The sequence below is a fragment of the Trichosurus vulpecula genome, chromosome 7 (assembly GCF_011100635.1).
Source record: "Trichosurus vulpecula isolate mTriVul1 chromosome 7, mTriVul1.pri, whole genome shotgun sequence".
Classification (NCBI taxonomy): Eukaryota; Metazoa; Chordata; class Mammalia; order Diprotodontia; family Phalangeridae; genus Trichosurus; species Trichosurus vulpecula.
Window position 1 is genome coordinate 16,688,592 of NC_050579.1, and position 15,192 is coordinate 16,703,783.

The 15,192-nt window shown below is 46.4% G+C and overlaps 1 protein-coding gene across 1 annotated transcript in view; it reads right to left on the bottom strand.

The window, feature by feature from the left end:
* DGKG (diacylglycerol kinase gamma) overlaps nt 1–15,192 on the bottom strand; it is a 229,009-nt gene that overhangs the window by 83,720 nt on the left and 130,097 nt on the right. Inside the window, exon 26 of the mRNA XM_036768121.1 lies at nt 12,426–12,490. Coding sequence (XP_036624016.1) covers nt 12,426–12,490 — 65 coding nt within the window. The remainder of the gene's footprint in view (nt 1–12,425; nt 12,491–15,192) is intronic.

Sequence of the window (15,192 nt, forward strand, 5' to 3'; positions counted from 1 at the left end):
CAGTACCTGGCACATAGTGTGTGCATAATAAATGTTTCTTGATTGACATTAACAGCTGTGTGACTCTGGGGAAGTCGCTTAACCTATGCCTGCCTCACCTTCCTCCCATGTAAAGTAGGGATAATAATAGTGCCTTCCTCTTGGGGCTGTGATCAGAACAAGCTAAGACTTATAAAGTACTTTGCCAATCTTAAAATGTTATATAAAGCTAGTTATTATCATTATAACTTTCTCTAATTTCACCACGTGATGGAATGAACATGCTACTCACATCAACTCTAAATAGAAAAACAGGTCCAATTGTATCTGACCAGGTCTTGGGAGAACCCAGAAGTAAAAGTGCACATGATTCTAAGAGGCCCTGAGCGGGAGGAGGCCTGATGCTCCTTCCCCTTGACATGCTGAGTCAAGTTTAAAGCCCCCTGAATTTGAGCTCCAGGTGAGATAACCATTTCCCATGGGTAGGGATTTAGAGGCACCGATGAGTGGATTTTTTTTACATGTCCTCCAAGACGGAACATAAATCTGAGTCTGGGGGAAAATCCAGGGATGGGTGGCTATCATTGATGAGGCAGAGGTTTGGATTTGGCCCCAGGACTTTGCTCTGCCTTAGGCATATACCTTAGGCATATGAACCATGGAGTGCTAATGCTGGGAGGGGCCTTGAAAGCTGATTCATTCATCCATGTATTCATTCAACTGGCCCTTTTGGTGAGCCCAGCACTCTCCTGGAAGCTGGAGGGTATACAAAGGAAAAAGCTCCCAACCTGGTTGGATAAACACACCCACCTGTTAAGACCGGGAGACAGAATCAGAAGCAGGCGGCTAAATCGTCATAACTGCAAGGTCATGCAGAATCCATTGATATTAAGGAGAACTTCAATGCAGAAGCTGCCAAGGTCAGTTAGGAAGGGCTTTTGAGGGGAGCTGAGATTTGATTTGGACCGTAAGAGAAAGCATGCACACAGGTTGGCAAAGCCGTGGAAAAAGCTTTCTGGATCATCGGAAGCAAGGTGCCTGGGGCACAGAGCCCACTGTGAGTGGGCAGCTCACAGCAGCTGTTCTCCAAGCCTTGACTCTGCTTGAACCCCAACCTGTACCCTCCTCATCCCCCTCAGAGCCATAATTAGAAGTATTTTCACCTGGTACAAAAGTAGTTGATAGGGGATGGGGAGAACAGCCTGACCATGGGTGTAGTGAGGCACTGGGGGTAAAGGGAAGTCTGACCTTTGTCTCTTGGGGGTTGGGAAAGAAAGGTGGGCCCTGGAAGAGGGGTGCTAGGGTTGTACCACTTAGGGAGAAGAGAGGGAGGTGGTGCTGGGACGGGCTGGGGGAGTCCTGGAAGCAGAGCTCCAGGGCAGATGGCAGCCCTAGGATGGAAGCATGCTGCCCCCTCCTTAGAAGGGCAGCCTCCTGTGCGGCTCACTCTTCCAGGCTGCCTCCCAACATTTGTTAGTGCTCAGCTGACTCTAGCATCACAGATCTAGGGCTGGGGGGTTGTCCAACCCCCTCACTTTACAGATGAAGGAACTGAAGCCTAGGAAGAGAAAGTGACTCTAGCAGGTAGGAATTGAAAGTACACAAAATGGAAGAACTATGGAGGTAGGGAAAGAGTAGAATATCATAGATTTAGAGCTGGAAGGACCCGATAGTCTAATGCCCCCCTCTTTACAGATGAGGAAACTGAGGCTCATAAAAGTAAAATGTTTTTCCCATGGTCACAGCTAAAAAGTATTAGAGGCAGGATTTGAACCCAGGTCATGAGATTCAGCACTTCAACCAATACCCTAGGCTGCCCCTCTAATGTTGGCTTGGTTTTCCAGTCAATGAAAGAAGGCCTTGAATGAAGATTCTGTATCCCCCACTGGGCAGCAGGAAATGCCAGCAGATTTGTAAGTGATTGGGCACCATGATGAAAATGGAGTCTGAAGGCAACTATTTAGGAAGCTTGAAGGATGTGGGAGGAGGTGGAAGTTGGAGAGAAGCTGGAGACAAGGAGAGAAGGCAGGAGACTCCTTCAGTAATCCCAGGGGGAGATGATGATGGTCTGGCCTAGTTGGGCAGTGGAATTGGGGATGGCAGACCTATTCAATGAGCTTTTACTAAGTGCCCAGGCCACTCTCTAAGGCTAGAGACTGCTAAGAAGGGGCTGGTCTGTCCTGGTAGAGGGAGTTCTCTCACTGGGAGCTTTTCTCAATACCACTGAAATCCAGATCTACTCATCCCATGTACCAGGCTCTGTATTAGGTCCCTGAGTATGTAAATCAAGAGGAAATAGGTCTTGCCCTCAAGCGGCTTACATTGTATTGGGGACATACAATATGTACATATAAAGATAGATCTATACAAAATTATCTATCCATCCATCCATCCACCTATCTATCCATTTGTCTATCTATCTATCTATCCATCACAGATACATCTACATTTCAATGCATAGATAGATACACACATATATACCCAAAACATATGGTAATTTTTTTAGGGCCAAGACATTAGCAGCTAGGCAGATGACAGGGAAGGTCACATGGAAGGTGGTATTTGAGCTGAATCTTGAAGGAAAGGAAAGATTCCAAGAGCTTTCTGAGGGGGAGCAGAGGAGGGAGGGCATTCTAAGCATGGGGCAGAGCCAAAAGCACGGTGATTTGAGACAGAGCCTTCTAAGTGAGAAACGGTAACAAGGCCAGTTTGACTAGACTGTGGATTACCCGAAAGAAGGTAATGTGTAAGAAGGCTGGGAAGATTGTTTGGGGATGACCGCAATCCATGAGAGGAACATGGAGGAATAAATCAGGAACACTTGGTTCCTGATCAGGACACTTGGCATCCCAAAGAGGAGAGAATCCAGCCTGGGGTCTTACAGGGTAGCAGGGCCTTGGAATGTTACGGAGAAGTTGGGAAAGGTTTTCTCTTTGGGGGGGAAGCCTGGGTGAGGAGCTGCGTATGTCCATCCTGCTCTTCAGTTGGATCACCCATTAACTGTTCCCAGAGAGGGAAACGTCCCCCACTTTTGATGATGTCTAGAGGCCATTCCCCCATTCCCACCCCACAACTGTGACTTAGTTGAGTGTCTCTCAGGATTCGGGGTCAGACTTTCTCTTTGATCTCCAGCTGAGCATGTCTGAATGACGAAGAGAGGCTGTTCTCCATCTGTTCAGAGCCCTTCTCGGGCAGCCTGGGATTAAATCATTCCCCTGCCTGTTCTGCAGGACACATAACTCCAGTTTATTGAAGATTTCCCGGTGGGTCTTATTTTCTAAGCCTCTAATCATCTTTGTGGATCTTCTTTAAGTGGGGAGTCCCAAACTGATTGCCGGAGTCTAGAGGGTGTCTGACCAGGGCCAAGCGCTTGGGTGGGAGAAGCTCACACTCCCTCCTTCTCATCGCTTCTTGCTCATCCATGTTAAGCTGGGACTCTGTCTGTGTGGGACAGGGACCCTTACCCTGGAGTCTGTGACCTTGTCACGGAAGAGATTCTGATAATTGTTTGGATTCCATGAAATTCCCCCAAAAAAGTCAGCCCCCAGGGGATGGAAAGCTCCAAAGGATGAGATTCTGATGATCCCCACAAGCCAATGACCCTGATGGCAGCTTGGGTGTAGTGTCTAGAGTACTAGACTTGGGAAGCCCTGGATTCAAATCCAGCCTGGTTGTGTGATTGTGGGCAAGTCTCTTAACCTCTCCCTGAGCCTCAGTTTCCAAAATGAGGGCGTTGGACTTGGTGGCCTCTAATGCTCCCCTCGAGGTCTAAATCACTCTGAGTCTCAGTTTCCTCTTCTCTAAAATGGGGATAGTAGTAGCACCCTCTACCTCACAGGGTTGTTATAAAAATCAGATGAGATACCGTAAATACTCGCTTTTGGCTTCTAAGTTAAAGATATGGCTGTTGTTTCAATGCGATCCTTCCTCATCCTTTGCTATTAAGTTTTATTTAGCAAATAGTTATACACCCTGCTATAGTCAACACCCTGAAGACACTAAGTCTGTTAGGACACTGACCTAATCCAGCTCGCTATGATGGGGGAGGAAAAGACAGTACCAAGAGAACTACACTTCAGTGGGGAGAGGGACCAGTACAAAGAAGATGTTTAGGCAAAGTCCTATGAGGAATCTTTGAGGAAGAAACCCCTCACTTCCTGAAGGAGAGGACATCTGAGTGGAGCCTTGAAGGATGGAAGTAGGTCAACCCAAGATGGTGGTTTGAGGAATCCATTTTCTGCACCCAGGCATGGAGAGCAGCGTGAGGGAGGGTATGGAAGCACAAGGAAGGACAAGAGGAGGGGCCAGAGAGTAGAGCTACAGAATAAGCGAAGGGCATCGGGCTGAAAGGAGTTTGGAGCAGGATCTGATGGGCTTGAATGTTGGGATCAGAGGTTTATACTTTATCGAGTGGGCAATAGGGAGACATTGAAACTTCTTGCTTACTTTACTGAGAAAGTTGAGGTCACCTCTCTTGTTCCTGCAAGCTCAATCTACAGTCTGAGGGTAGCTAGGAAAGCCAATGGGAGCTTAGAGTACATTAGGAGAGGGTAGCATCTAGAATGAGGGAGCCCCTGGGGGAAGGGAAGGGAACACGCATTTATTAAGTGCCTACTATGTACCAGGCACTGTGCTAAGCACTTATTTGATCCTCACAACAACCTTAGGAGCAAGGTGCTGCTATTACCTTGATTCACAGTTGCGGAAACTGAGTCAGGCAGAGATTGAGTGACTTGCCCAGGGTCACAGAGCTAGCGAGTGTCTGAGGACTGATTTGAACCCAGGCCAACTCTCTACAATACCTTACTGCCTTTCTCTACGTTTGGAGTTTTGTGTTCAAGTTTGAGCCATACTTTAGGAAGGGCAGTAATAGAGCAGAGGGGATCTGAAGGAGGGCTTTGTGTCCCTGTCATGTGAGGGACGGTTAAAGGAGCCAGGCTATCTGAAGGGCTCTCATTTGGAGGAGGGATTAGCCTTGGCCCCAGAAAGCAGAGCCAGGAACAACGGGCAGAAGCCACAAATTGAGGCTTCGTGTAAGAGGGACAGGCTTCTCCTCCCTAGAGATCTACAAGCAAAGCCTGGATGCCCACTCCTTAAGTATACTGTAGAAGGAATTCTTTTTCTAAGAACTGCTGTCTTTTGTATTTCTATCACTCCCATTCCCCAAGACCTCATCCCTGTCATTCCCATCCCTTAAAGAAATAAAAAAAAGTTTAATAAAATTACATAAAAAAGAAGGTGTATGCCAGGTTCCACACCCATAGCCCTCCACCTTCCAGAAGAGATTCTTGCTCTGCGGCTCCTTGGAAATCTGAGATCTGTGATCTCGGCTCTGCTCCTCATTGCCAAAGCTCTCAGTGTCTTCGCCCATCCCATCTTCCTTAACTCCAGCCTCAGAGGAGGTAATGGTCCTTCTCCTTGTCGAGGCTAAGGCCCTCGGACTCATTCCCCTTCTTTCTCTCCTGGCAGTTGCCTCGTTGTATAAGCCTCTAATTTCCACCCCTTCCCATCTCCCTTTTCGTACTCATTCTCTCCCCAGGAACGGGCTTCCTTCCCGCTGCAGCTGACCAAGTCAGGAAGGCCTGACCTGTCTCACTTCGGACACTTCCCATGTGATCCTGGAGGAAAAGACCTTTCTCGGACTCAGTTTCCTTATTTGTAAAATGGGGATCATAACAGCACCTACCTCCCAGGGCTGCTGTGAGGATCAAATAAGAAAACATGTACAGCAAGTGGGGCTTTGCACACTTTAAAGCATGATATAAATGTTATCATCATATCGTCATCAACATGCTTAGATATTCCCTATCCTTAAGAACAAAACCAAATAAAGGCCTTTGCTCCGTTATGCCCACCCCCCAAGCTATCACCCTGTCTCCCTCTTCTCTTTCACTGCCAAACTCCTTGAAAGTGTAGGTGCAGGTGTAGCCTTCACTGTTTTATCATCTACTCAGTTTTCAGCCCTCTGCAAGTGGGCTTCTGGTCCCCTCACTCCTTGGGAGCTGCCCCCCCCCAGGCCTCCATAATGATCCCTCAGTGGCCAGAGTTGGGGGGTCTTTGCTCAGGCCTCATCCTCCATGATCTTCCTGTGGCTTCTGAGATTCCTGCCAGCCCCCTCTCCTTGACGCTACCAGGGAAGGAACATCATCTCTGGAGTTGAGGACTTGGGTTCCAAGCCCACCTCTGAGGCCTCACACCTGTGTGGCCTTAGGCAAGCCACTCAGCCTCAGTTTCCACATCTGTAAAATGAGGGTGTTGGCCACTATGGCTTGTGAGTCCCCTTCTAGCTCTAGAGTGATGACCATCTTTGGTTTCAGTGGCATTGCCCATTTTCCTGCTACTTTCCTCTGTCTAGGACTGGGTCATCAACTGCTCATTGGGATATTGGTGAGTCAAGCTAGTATGGGGGATGGGCCCTGGACATGCAAGGAGGAAGCCGGAGCTTCAGATCCTTCCTTAGATGCTTCTTTCAGATTTTAGATTTGGTGGCATCTGAAGCCTTATCTGGCCCTAAACTGTTAATTCTTTGATGTCTGCGTGATTACTCACTCAGCCTGAGATTTGGGTTAAAAAAATCAACTTCCCAACTCTGTGAAGGGGAAGGCCTGGCTGGACAATAGATCATGTGACAAAGAGTTAGGACAATAAGCTAATTATGTCCACAACAACAGCCAAAAAAGCTAATGCACTTTTTAACGGGGCCTAGTTGGCACAGTGGTTAGAGCACTGGGCCTGGAGTCAGGAGGACCTGAGTCCCAGTCTGGCCTCAGGAGCTTACTAGCCATGTGACCCCGGGCAAGTCACTTAACCCTGTTTGCCTCCACTTCCTCACCCATAAAGTGGGTACAATGGCAGCACCCACCTCCAAGATCGTTGTAAGGATCAGATGAGATCATAACTATAAAGCGCTTAGCGCAGAGCCTGGCCAAGTGAGAGGGATGTAAATGTTGGGGGTCGTTATTATTGTTAGCCTGGAGGAGTGACGACCCAGTTGGTACGCCAAATATTTGACAAGTAGTCATCTGAGAGAGCAATTGTTCTCCTTGGCTCCCAAGGGAAGAAATGGGACCCAGAGTGCGTTTAGGTTATATAGCTGTAGAAGGAGGGGGTCCCTTCCAGCTCTAGACCTTTGACCCTATCATTAAGCCCAGGACGAGTCATTCTTAGACCTGTAAAATCCTCAAAAACGTTCTTTCACAGGGACAGGCATATTTCACTCCTGGCACCGTCACCTCCCATGGGAGGCAGGCAAACGTTTTTGTGGGTTGGTTAATAAAGAGTTAAGCAGCTTATGTTCTCTCTTCCAGGCTTTGCTTGGGGAGTTTGTGTCTGACACATAAGTTGATATTTTGCATTAAAAATACAGTAAAAAAAAGAAAGGGAATGCCATGATGAATTGTTTGGGACTTTCGCAAACTTTCAGTATTTTTTCAAAAGTTCATTGAGATGCTCCAGGGAAACAGGTTCTGCCTTTACTTCCTTTCAGAAAGTTAGTCTGACCAGAACCTAAGTGAGGCAGAACGCCACCCTCCTCTTCCTGGTCACTCTGACTCTGACCTGGGACAGCATTTGTTTTCCCGGCTGCCATGTCATACCCGCGGTTGGCACATACCGAGGGGGTAGGAGCTCCAGTATGCTACAATGGAAAGAGGGCTGGGTTTAGAGTTGGAGGCCCTGGGTTCCAATTCTACTACTGCTACTGGTTGCCTGTGTGACCTTGTACAAGACACTCCTCCTTTCTGGGACTCAGTTACCTCATCTGACTTCTGAGGCCTCATCCAGCTCTATGATTCTAAACCTCCAGATTGGTCAGACGATAGGGCTGAGTTTGGGGGACAATGAATCATCCTTATTTACGGTTCCACTTACAGAGAGAATACCAAGAAACACTTCAAATCACCTTTTCCACATATATATGTGCCCATCCATAGGTGCGTGTAGGTATTTATCAGCTTTCAATCGATGCTGTCTATATTTATACACAGATCAGTATTCCCCTCCATTAGGAGATGCATTCCTTTCGAGGAGATATTGTTTCATTCCTTGTTATGTATATTTCCAGTGCCTAGCACAGTGCTTGGCACATAGTAGGTGTTTAATGAATATTTGCTGATCGATTTATATGTAAAGGACAGTTTTGCAACATTTAAAATCCCAAGTCTCAGAAAACTGGGTGACAAACGTCATCTCCTTCCAGCCTTGAACAGTCAGACTTCACAATGAGGACAGACTCTCCCCACCACCCCCCAACGATCCTAATAGACTCAGCCGTGTCTGAGGAACTCGCCCAGGCCCTCTACTCTTTCCAAAGGGCAGCAGGTAAGCCCCACATTTAAGTTGCTTCCATGGTTCACTCCTCCAGACCCCAGCTGCCATGTTTTCTTCCCATCTTTTGTGACCTTTCCCAGGTTCACAGACTGGTATAGGAGTGTAACCATGGCAACAGAAACATCTCCAATGCTAAATAAGGAATCTCTGAGAAAAATAGCTATTCGTCTGCCTCTCGGATAGGCCGGGGAATTATATGGGATATCATCGAAGAGCGATGCACAGGAAGGACAGAGGGCAGGGCTGTTCCCAACGTTCCTTGCAGCAAATGGAGCTCTGAGAGGAGAGGATGAGGGGCAACCTTTCCCCTTCCCCTCATATCACAAAGAAGTGGACAATGGGCCCACGTTCTGAGATGTGTCCACTCCTGGGGGGCGCGCTTTAAGGGAGACGTTGACAAGGTACAATGGAAAGAGAATTGGTGCAAGCCTGGGCTCCAATCCTGCCTCTAATGCTAACTCTGTGTGATCTTGGGCAAGTCCCTCTCCTCTGAGGCTCCATTTCCTTCTCTGTAAAGAGTCTGAACGAGATGGCCTTGGAGGTTCCCTCCAGGTCTAGATCCAGCTCCTAAGACTGTTAAGATAGAAAGCTTCCAGAGGATGGTGACCAGTAAGGTGGAGATTGTCCTACATATGATGGAGGGATCGCTTGGAGGATTTGAGTTAATTTGGCCTGGAGAAGAGGAAGCCTAGCAGATGTCTTCCAATATCAAAGGGGCTGTGGTAGAGAAGGTTTAGGCTGCCTGGCCAGTCTGCTTGGCCCTGGAGGGGCAAAACAAGCACCAACTGGGTAGAAGTTATAGAGAGGCAGGTCTGAGTTCAGTTTAAGGGAAAACTCCTTAGCTATGAGAACCAGCCCCAAACCCAACTGAGCTTCTTTGGGAGGAAATGAGCTCCCCATCACTGGCAGAATCCAGGCAGAGGCTGACTGGCCGGTAGCTGGAGAATGGGTCTGAGGAGATTCCTCTGTCCTTCTGGGAGTTGGCCTACTTATTCTAGCTTCAAATGCCACAAATGAAAAATATCTCTCATCAGTTCAGAGAGTTTGTGGGTCGAGGTCCCAGATCAGATAGGCTGATCTTGATTGTGGTAGGGTAATCTTTTAAAAACTTATGACCTTATAGGAGACAGTGTGATATAGTGGGAAGATTATTGTCTCTGAGGTCAGGGCATCTGGGTTCAAATTCTATCTCCGATACATACAACCCGTGTGACCTTGGACAAATCACGTCACCTTCCTCAGCTTTAGTTTCCTTATCTGTAAAATGAGGGGATTTTACTAGATGTCCTCTGAGGTGCCTGCCAGCTTTAAATCTATGCTTCTATGACATATCTGGTATCCAAAAATTGAATGCCATTAGCTTCCTGGGAAGGTATAGTGTGAAATTACTGCTGATGTCAGAGCTCCGCTCAAGCACCACCTTCAACATGGGGCCCCCTTTATACAACGCCTTTCTTGACCCCCTCCTGTAGATGTTTGTGTCTTACCCCCACATTATGGTATATGTATTTTCTGTTCATCTATATGAGTACCCTGTCTCCCCTGACAGATTAAACTATATGAGCTTATGCCTTGGTCCCTGGTTGCCTTTCCGTTTTGTGTTTCCTTTTGAACATCATTTGTTACATTGACAAGTTCAGGTTTAGAGATGACTTTTGAGTCGGAGAGGTCTGGAGGTCCTAGGCCCATTTAGTGGAGCTGACTGAAGGCAAAGGGAAACTTCTTTATCAGAAAAGGTGACAATGACCAAGAGTTGTTTGGACAGTGCAGAAGCTAGGTGAAATGTAGTCATGACTATTTGGTGGTCTCGCAAACTGTTTTATGTCATGATAAGGTTTAAGTAACAGCCTCCCAAGTTTAACTGTAGTTAAAAATCGTTACTGAATCCTGTTTTAAGTCTTTCTGTCGATGCATGCTTATGAGGCTTTTGTGTATAGGAAATAAATACCTGTCCCATATTGTATCACTTTGTTCACATTGTATCCCTTTTTATTCTCCCATTTTGAGGAGACCTACACATGAGCTAACACCTAAGCTTTAAATAACGTGCCCTCAGGGTGGCAGGGTGGGGAGGGGGTTAATGAGCCAAAGAGTGAATGTAAAGGGAGCATCTCATCCGAATCCAGGCTCCCCCTGGACTGAATGGACAATTTGCATGTGTCTAGAGCAGATGAGCCCTTTAAGAGAGGGAGTGAACATAGTGCCCCAGCTCCTTGGGCCCTTCAGTGGGTTCTCATTTTTTTCATTTATCAAACTCCTACTCTGTGCTAGACACTAGTGATACAGGTACAAGAGCAAGGCATTTCCTGCTTTTATGGGGCTTACTTACTTTCTAGGGTTCACTAAACACTCCCCTTATCTTTGCCTGGAAGAGTTTCTTGGATCAAAGATTGTGAAAAAAAGAGTTTTCCCCTAGTCATTGTTAATACAAGTAATTTCTTGACACTCATTTACAAGTTTATAATCTTCAGGAGAGAATGGCTTAGTTTCACACTCTTCCCCCTTTTTTTACCCCCACAGGCTGTTACTGGCAAGTGAGATATTCAAATCTTCATAGTATTTTGCAATATGTCTCTTGCTCAACCACCCCCCACCCCTTTCCCCAGCCCTCCTTGGCCTAGAAGCCATTTCTTCTAGCTAATGCATTTCTGGCTGCAAACTGAATCAAAGTTAAAGGATTCTGAAGGCGAATTAAAAAATTAACACTAGCTCAGCTTGGATAGGACAAGAGACCTAATGGAGATGGGACATAAGTAGCTAGTGAGCTAGCAAAATATGGAGAATCCACGCTCATCACAGAAGCCTAAACTTAATTTTCAGTGTTCAGAGAACAGGGTCATGATGCTCTAGGAGCCTAACTTTGGATTTTTTGGACAGGTAGGAGGAGTACGATTTCATCGGTGTTGGGGAACTCCCATTATGAAAACTCTTTTCCCTGATATAGATTAGCAGGTCATCTGTAATATAGAATCTGATTTAGAGCTGGAAGGGAACTCAGAGGTCATCTATTCTATCAGACAAGGAAGCTGAGGCCCAGGAAGGTAATGCTACTTGCCCAAGGTCATTCATAGGTGTCTCAACAACAGACTTTGAACCCAGGTCTTCTGACTCCTTTGGCTATGTTTACACAGCTAGAATGTGTTAAAGGCAGGATATGAACCCAGAATCTTTCTAGCTCTAAGACTGGCTATAGAACTATACTCTGGGAACTCAGTTTACGCAGGTTTATTTGGGGTTCTTGTGACCTTGGGGGAGCGCCTTGAATTAGTACATCAGAGAGAGAAGAGACACTAAGAAACACTGAATGGGAGGATCCTGAGAGAAGAACAAGGGAGCAGCGGGTAGAAATGTGCAACAGTTACAGCTCTCTGCTGGACACAAGTCAGGGAGGAGGGCTTCTTTGATGTGCTGGTTGGACGGATATTTTTTTGCCCTAGTGTCCCAGTTTTCTTGGGAGTGCCAAGGACAGACCAGGGGTGAGGTGGGGCCATTGTATCCTTCTCTCCTCAACTCTGCCTACAGGGTGACCCACTTTCTCTCTATTGCTGCCCCCTGCTGGACAGGAGAGGAAGAGGTCAATGGCTCCTTTCCCCCCTTCATCACCCTAGAAACCCTAGTTTTTTGGGAGAGCATGGGATTAAGGGAAAACAAAATGGAGGGAGCCTAAGAGAAGCCCAAGAGAAGCCCACATTCCAGAGAAGCCTCAAGTTATCTCTCTAAGAAGGCATATTGAGGAAGAGTCACCAACTCTAGGGAAGGAACAAAACCAAGAAAGGCTGTTTCAGAACAGAACCAACTTCTAAGCAAGGAAATGACCAAGGGAAGCTCTCCTCTTTCCATTCTGGCTCCCTAATCTTTCACTCAGCATACTGCCTGCTGGGCAAAAAAAAAAATCCTACCCAGCTAGGCTAAGCTGTATTCCTGAAAATTTCCCTTTTCTTTCTTCTTAGAAATGAAAATCTGCCTTTATGAGGCCACAAATGAATGACCCCATCTTGACCCGGCCAAAAATATTTCCAAGAGGGCAGTTGGAAAAGTGATATGTCAGGACAGGGATGGAGGTAAGGGAGTAGGGTAGAGAAGAAAGAAGCAAAGAAGGGGGAAGGTATGAGTTTTACCTGCTTGTAAATTTTTCAGGGTATCTCTCTCGCATGAGGTGGAATCTGTGGGCAATGGAGGCATCCTGAAAGAAAAAGAAGCAGAGGCAGATACCTGGTTAGTATGTAGTGTTTGGGAGTTGCCAAGTAACAAAGAGGACTTTGGGCAGTGAAGGAGAAACAACTGTGGCTTTCTGAGTATGCTTGTCTGTGAGTGGAGTATCTTGGGGGTCCAAAGTCTCTTGTCCTAGGGCATATCTGGCTGTATCCACATGAACGGAGGAAGCAGTGGCATGGGTGACCATCTTCACTGCTAACATTGATGTTGTAACTATGAATTGTATTTGGTCTGTCTGTCGATGTTTGTAATTTGTTTGTATTTTGCTCTGAAGTTCAGGGTGCTGGCTTTTCCCCCTGAACTAAGGGAATGGTATTTGTATGCCGGGTTTAAGTAAGCTTGTCAACCCTTAATGTTGCTTTCCTTAGTAAAGCAGATCAAAAGAACCTGGGCTTTTGCAGCGTGCTGGTAGCGTGCTTGTTGTTGGGCTTGTGTTGGTCTTTCACCCACACAACAGCTGCTAGCTGGATTGTTGAAACAGGTTTTCACACTGGGAATCCCCTCCCTCATCCTTCATGTGTAAGGTAACATGCGAAAGAAATGAAAAAAAAACTATAAGGGTGAATCAGTGTTATTTTGGGACTTGAGCTGAAGTTTTTTCAATAGCTATAACCGACTATTTGGCAAAACAGCTTCATGTTTGAAAGGAAAACGATTGTGATTTCAACGAAAGTAGTTGGTGAGTTTTACTTTCCCTTCCCCGCCCCCCTTGTCTGCATGGGCTAGGCTCAGTTTCCTAACATTTTGTGGAAGCTGTTGCACTTTAGAAAGATGAAGGGAGGAAGAGTCAGAAGCAGAGGAGCTAATTCTAAATGAGGCAAAAAAATTAAGTATGTAGTTTGTGAATCTGTGAAATAGGAAAGTACATTTATTTACTGGGGCACATGGCTGGACTGCCCTGAAAGTTGTGTCAACTCAATCCTATCTCTTCTCTGATTTATGAATTTTACAAAAGCAAATTTCCTTTCTTTCCCTCCCTCCTTCTCTCCCTCCCTCCTTCTCTCCTTCCTTCCTTCCTTCCTTCCTTCCTTCCTTCCTTCCTTCCTTCCTTCCTTCCTTCCTTCCTTCCTTCCTTCCTTCCCTCCTTCCCCTCTCTCTCTCTCTCATTCATTCTGTAAATTTCTATTTGTCATGTAACTGTATATCTAAATAGTGTCTCCCCTTCCCTGATAGAATGTAACCTTCTTGGGGGCAGGGACTGTTTTAATTTTGTCTTCATATCCCCAGTAGCCAACATAGGCTTAGGTACCTAATAGGTGCTCAACAAATGCTTTTTGATTACATGAAGACACCCAAACACACATATCCACATTTACATGTATATATACTAACATATTGATAGACATGTATTTCCAGTGCCTAGCATGTAGTAGGAACTTAGGATAGCATTTATTGAGTCAAATTACTCCATCCTTCTTAAAGCAAATGACAAGATGCTATGCCCTGCTTCCTTGGTCTGGTGAGGACAATCATTCAGAGGCATGAACAAGGCCTGGCCATCCATCAATCAGATGCTTAAGACTAAGGGTGAAAAGTCCTAGATCTGTTTAGAAGCTCAGTACAGCCACTGGGTGAAGTGAATTGACATCTCATAGGAAATGTTTTTGGCTTGGTTAAGGGACTTGGTCATCCTCTTCAGGGATTGTACGGAACAGAGTCTGGTTTCCATCTCTCTCTCTCCTTCCATCCCCTCCCCCCATCCCCATTCTATCCTTCTCAGAGGAGGACCCTGTGAACTTCTGAGGACTGAGGGATTGGGATTTCTCCCTCCTCCCCGCCATCTATCCCAGCAGCATTCATGGGGCAGTAGTGGCTAGTGGCAGTGACTGGACAAGAACTGAAGACAGACTGGCTGCAGCGAGGAAAGGCAGATTCAGGGCTCTACAGGGAGCAAGGGAAGTTTGTATCCACTGTTCTTTCTAGATGCACTTAGCAAATACCGTTTTAAAAAACTAATTAATTCTCACTGACATAAACTGATAATTATGGGAGGCGAAAGTATATTTGTGGGGGCTTATAAGCTATAGTCAATAAACATTTATTAAGCACCTACTATGTGCCAGACACTGTGCTGAGTGCTATAAGATGTTATAGCATTAATAAGACAGCCCATGGCACCCCCACCCTCACCCCAGGGTATTCTCTGAAGGGATAAGGAGCAGTGGCCTCTGGGAAACCAACCTCCCTGTATGAGTGGGGTTTGGGAGAGTAAGTCCAGAACCCGTGCCATATCAATTAATGGTTGCTTGGCTGATCAGAGGTACACAGATTATTTTCTTCCCTGATAGAGTGTAAGCTCCTTGAGGGCAAGAGATGTTTCCAGCTTGTCTTTGTATATCCAGCACTTGCCCCAGTGCCTAATGCTTGGAGTAGGGGCCTAAGAAATGCTTGTGGATGACTGCCTCATCTCCTCTCAGACTCCTCGTTCTTCAAGGCTCAGCCCTGGTGGGATGCCTGCATCATACTTTTGTGGAGCATTTTATCTGTATACGCCTCCACACTCCTTCTTCTGGACTAGATCTGTGATTTCACAAGTGAAGGGAACTCCCAGGTGAGGAAAGTCCCTTATTAATGTACATCAATACCTTTTCCTGCCTCCATGATCTTAGGGAGTGGCCTGGGGATGCTGAGAGGTTAAAGCGACCTGCTGAGTCCATATAGCTAGTCAGA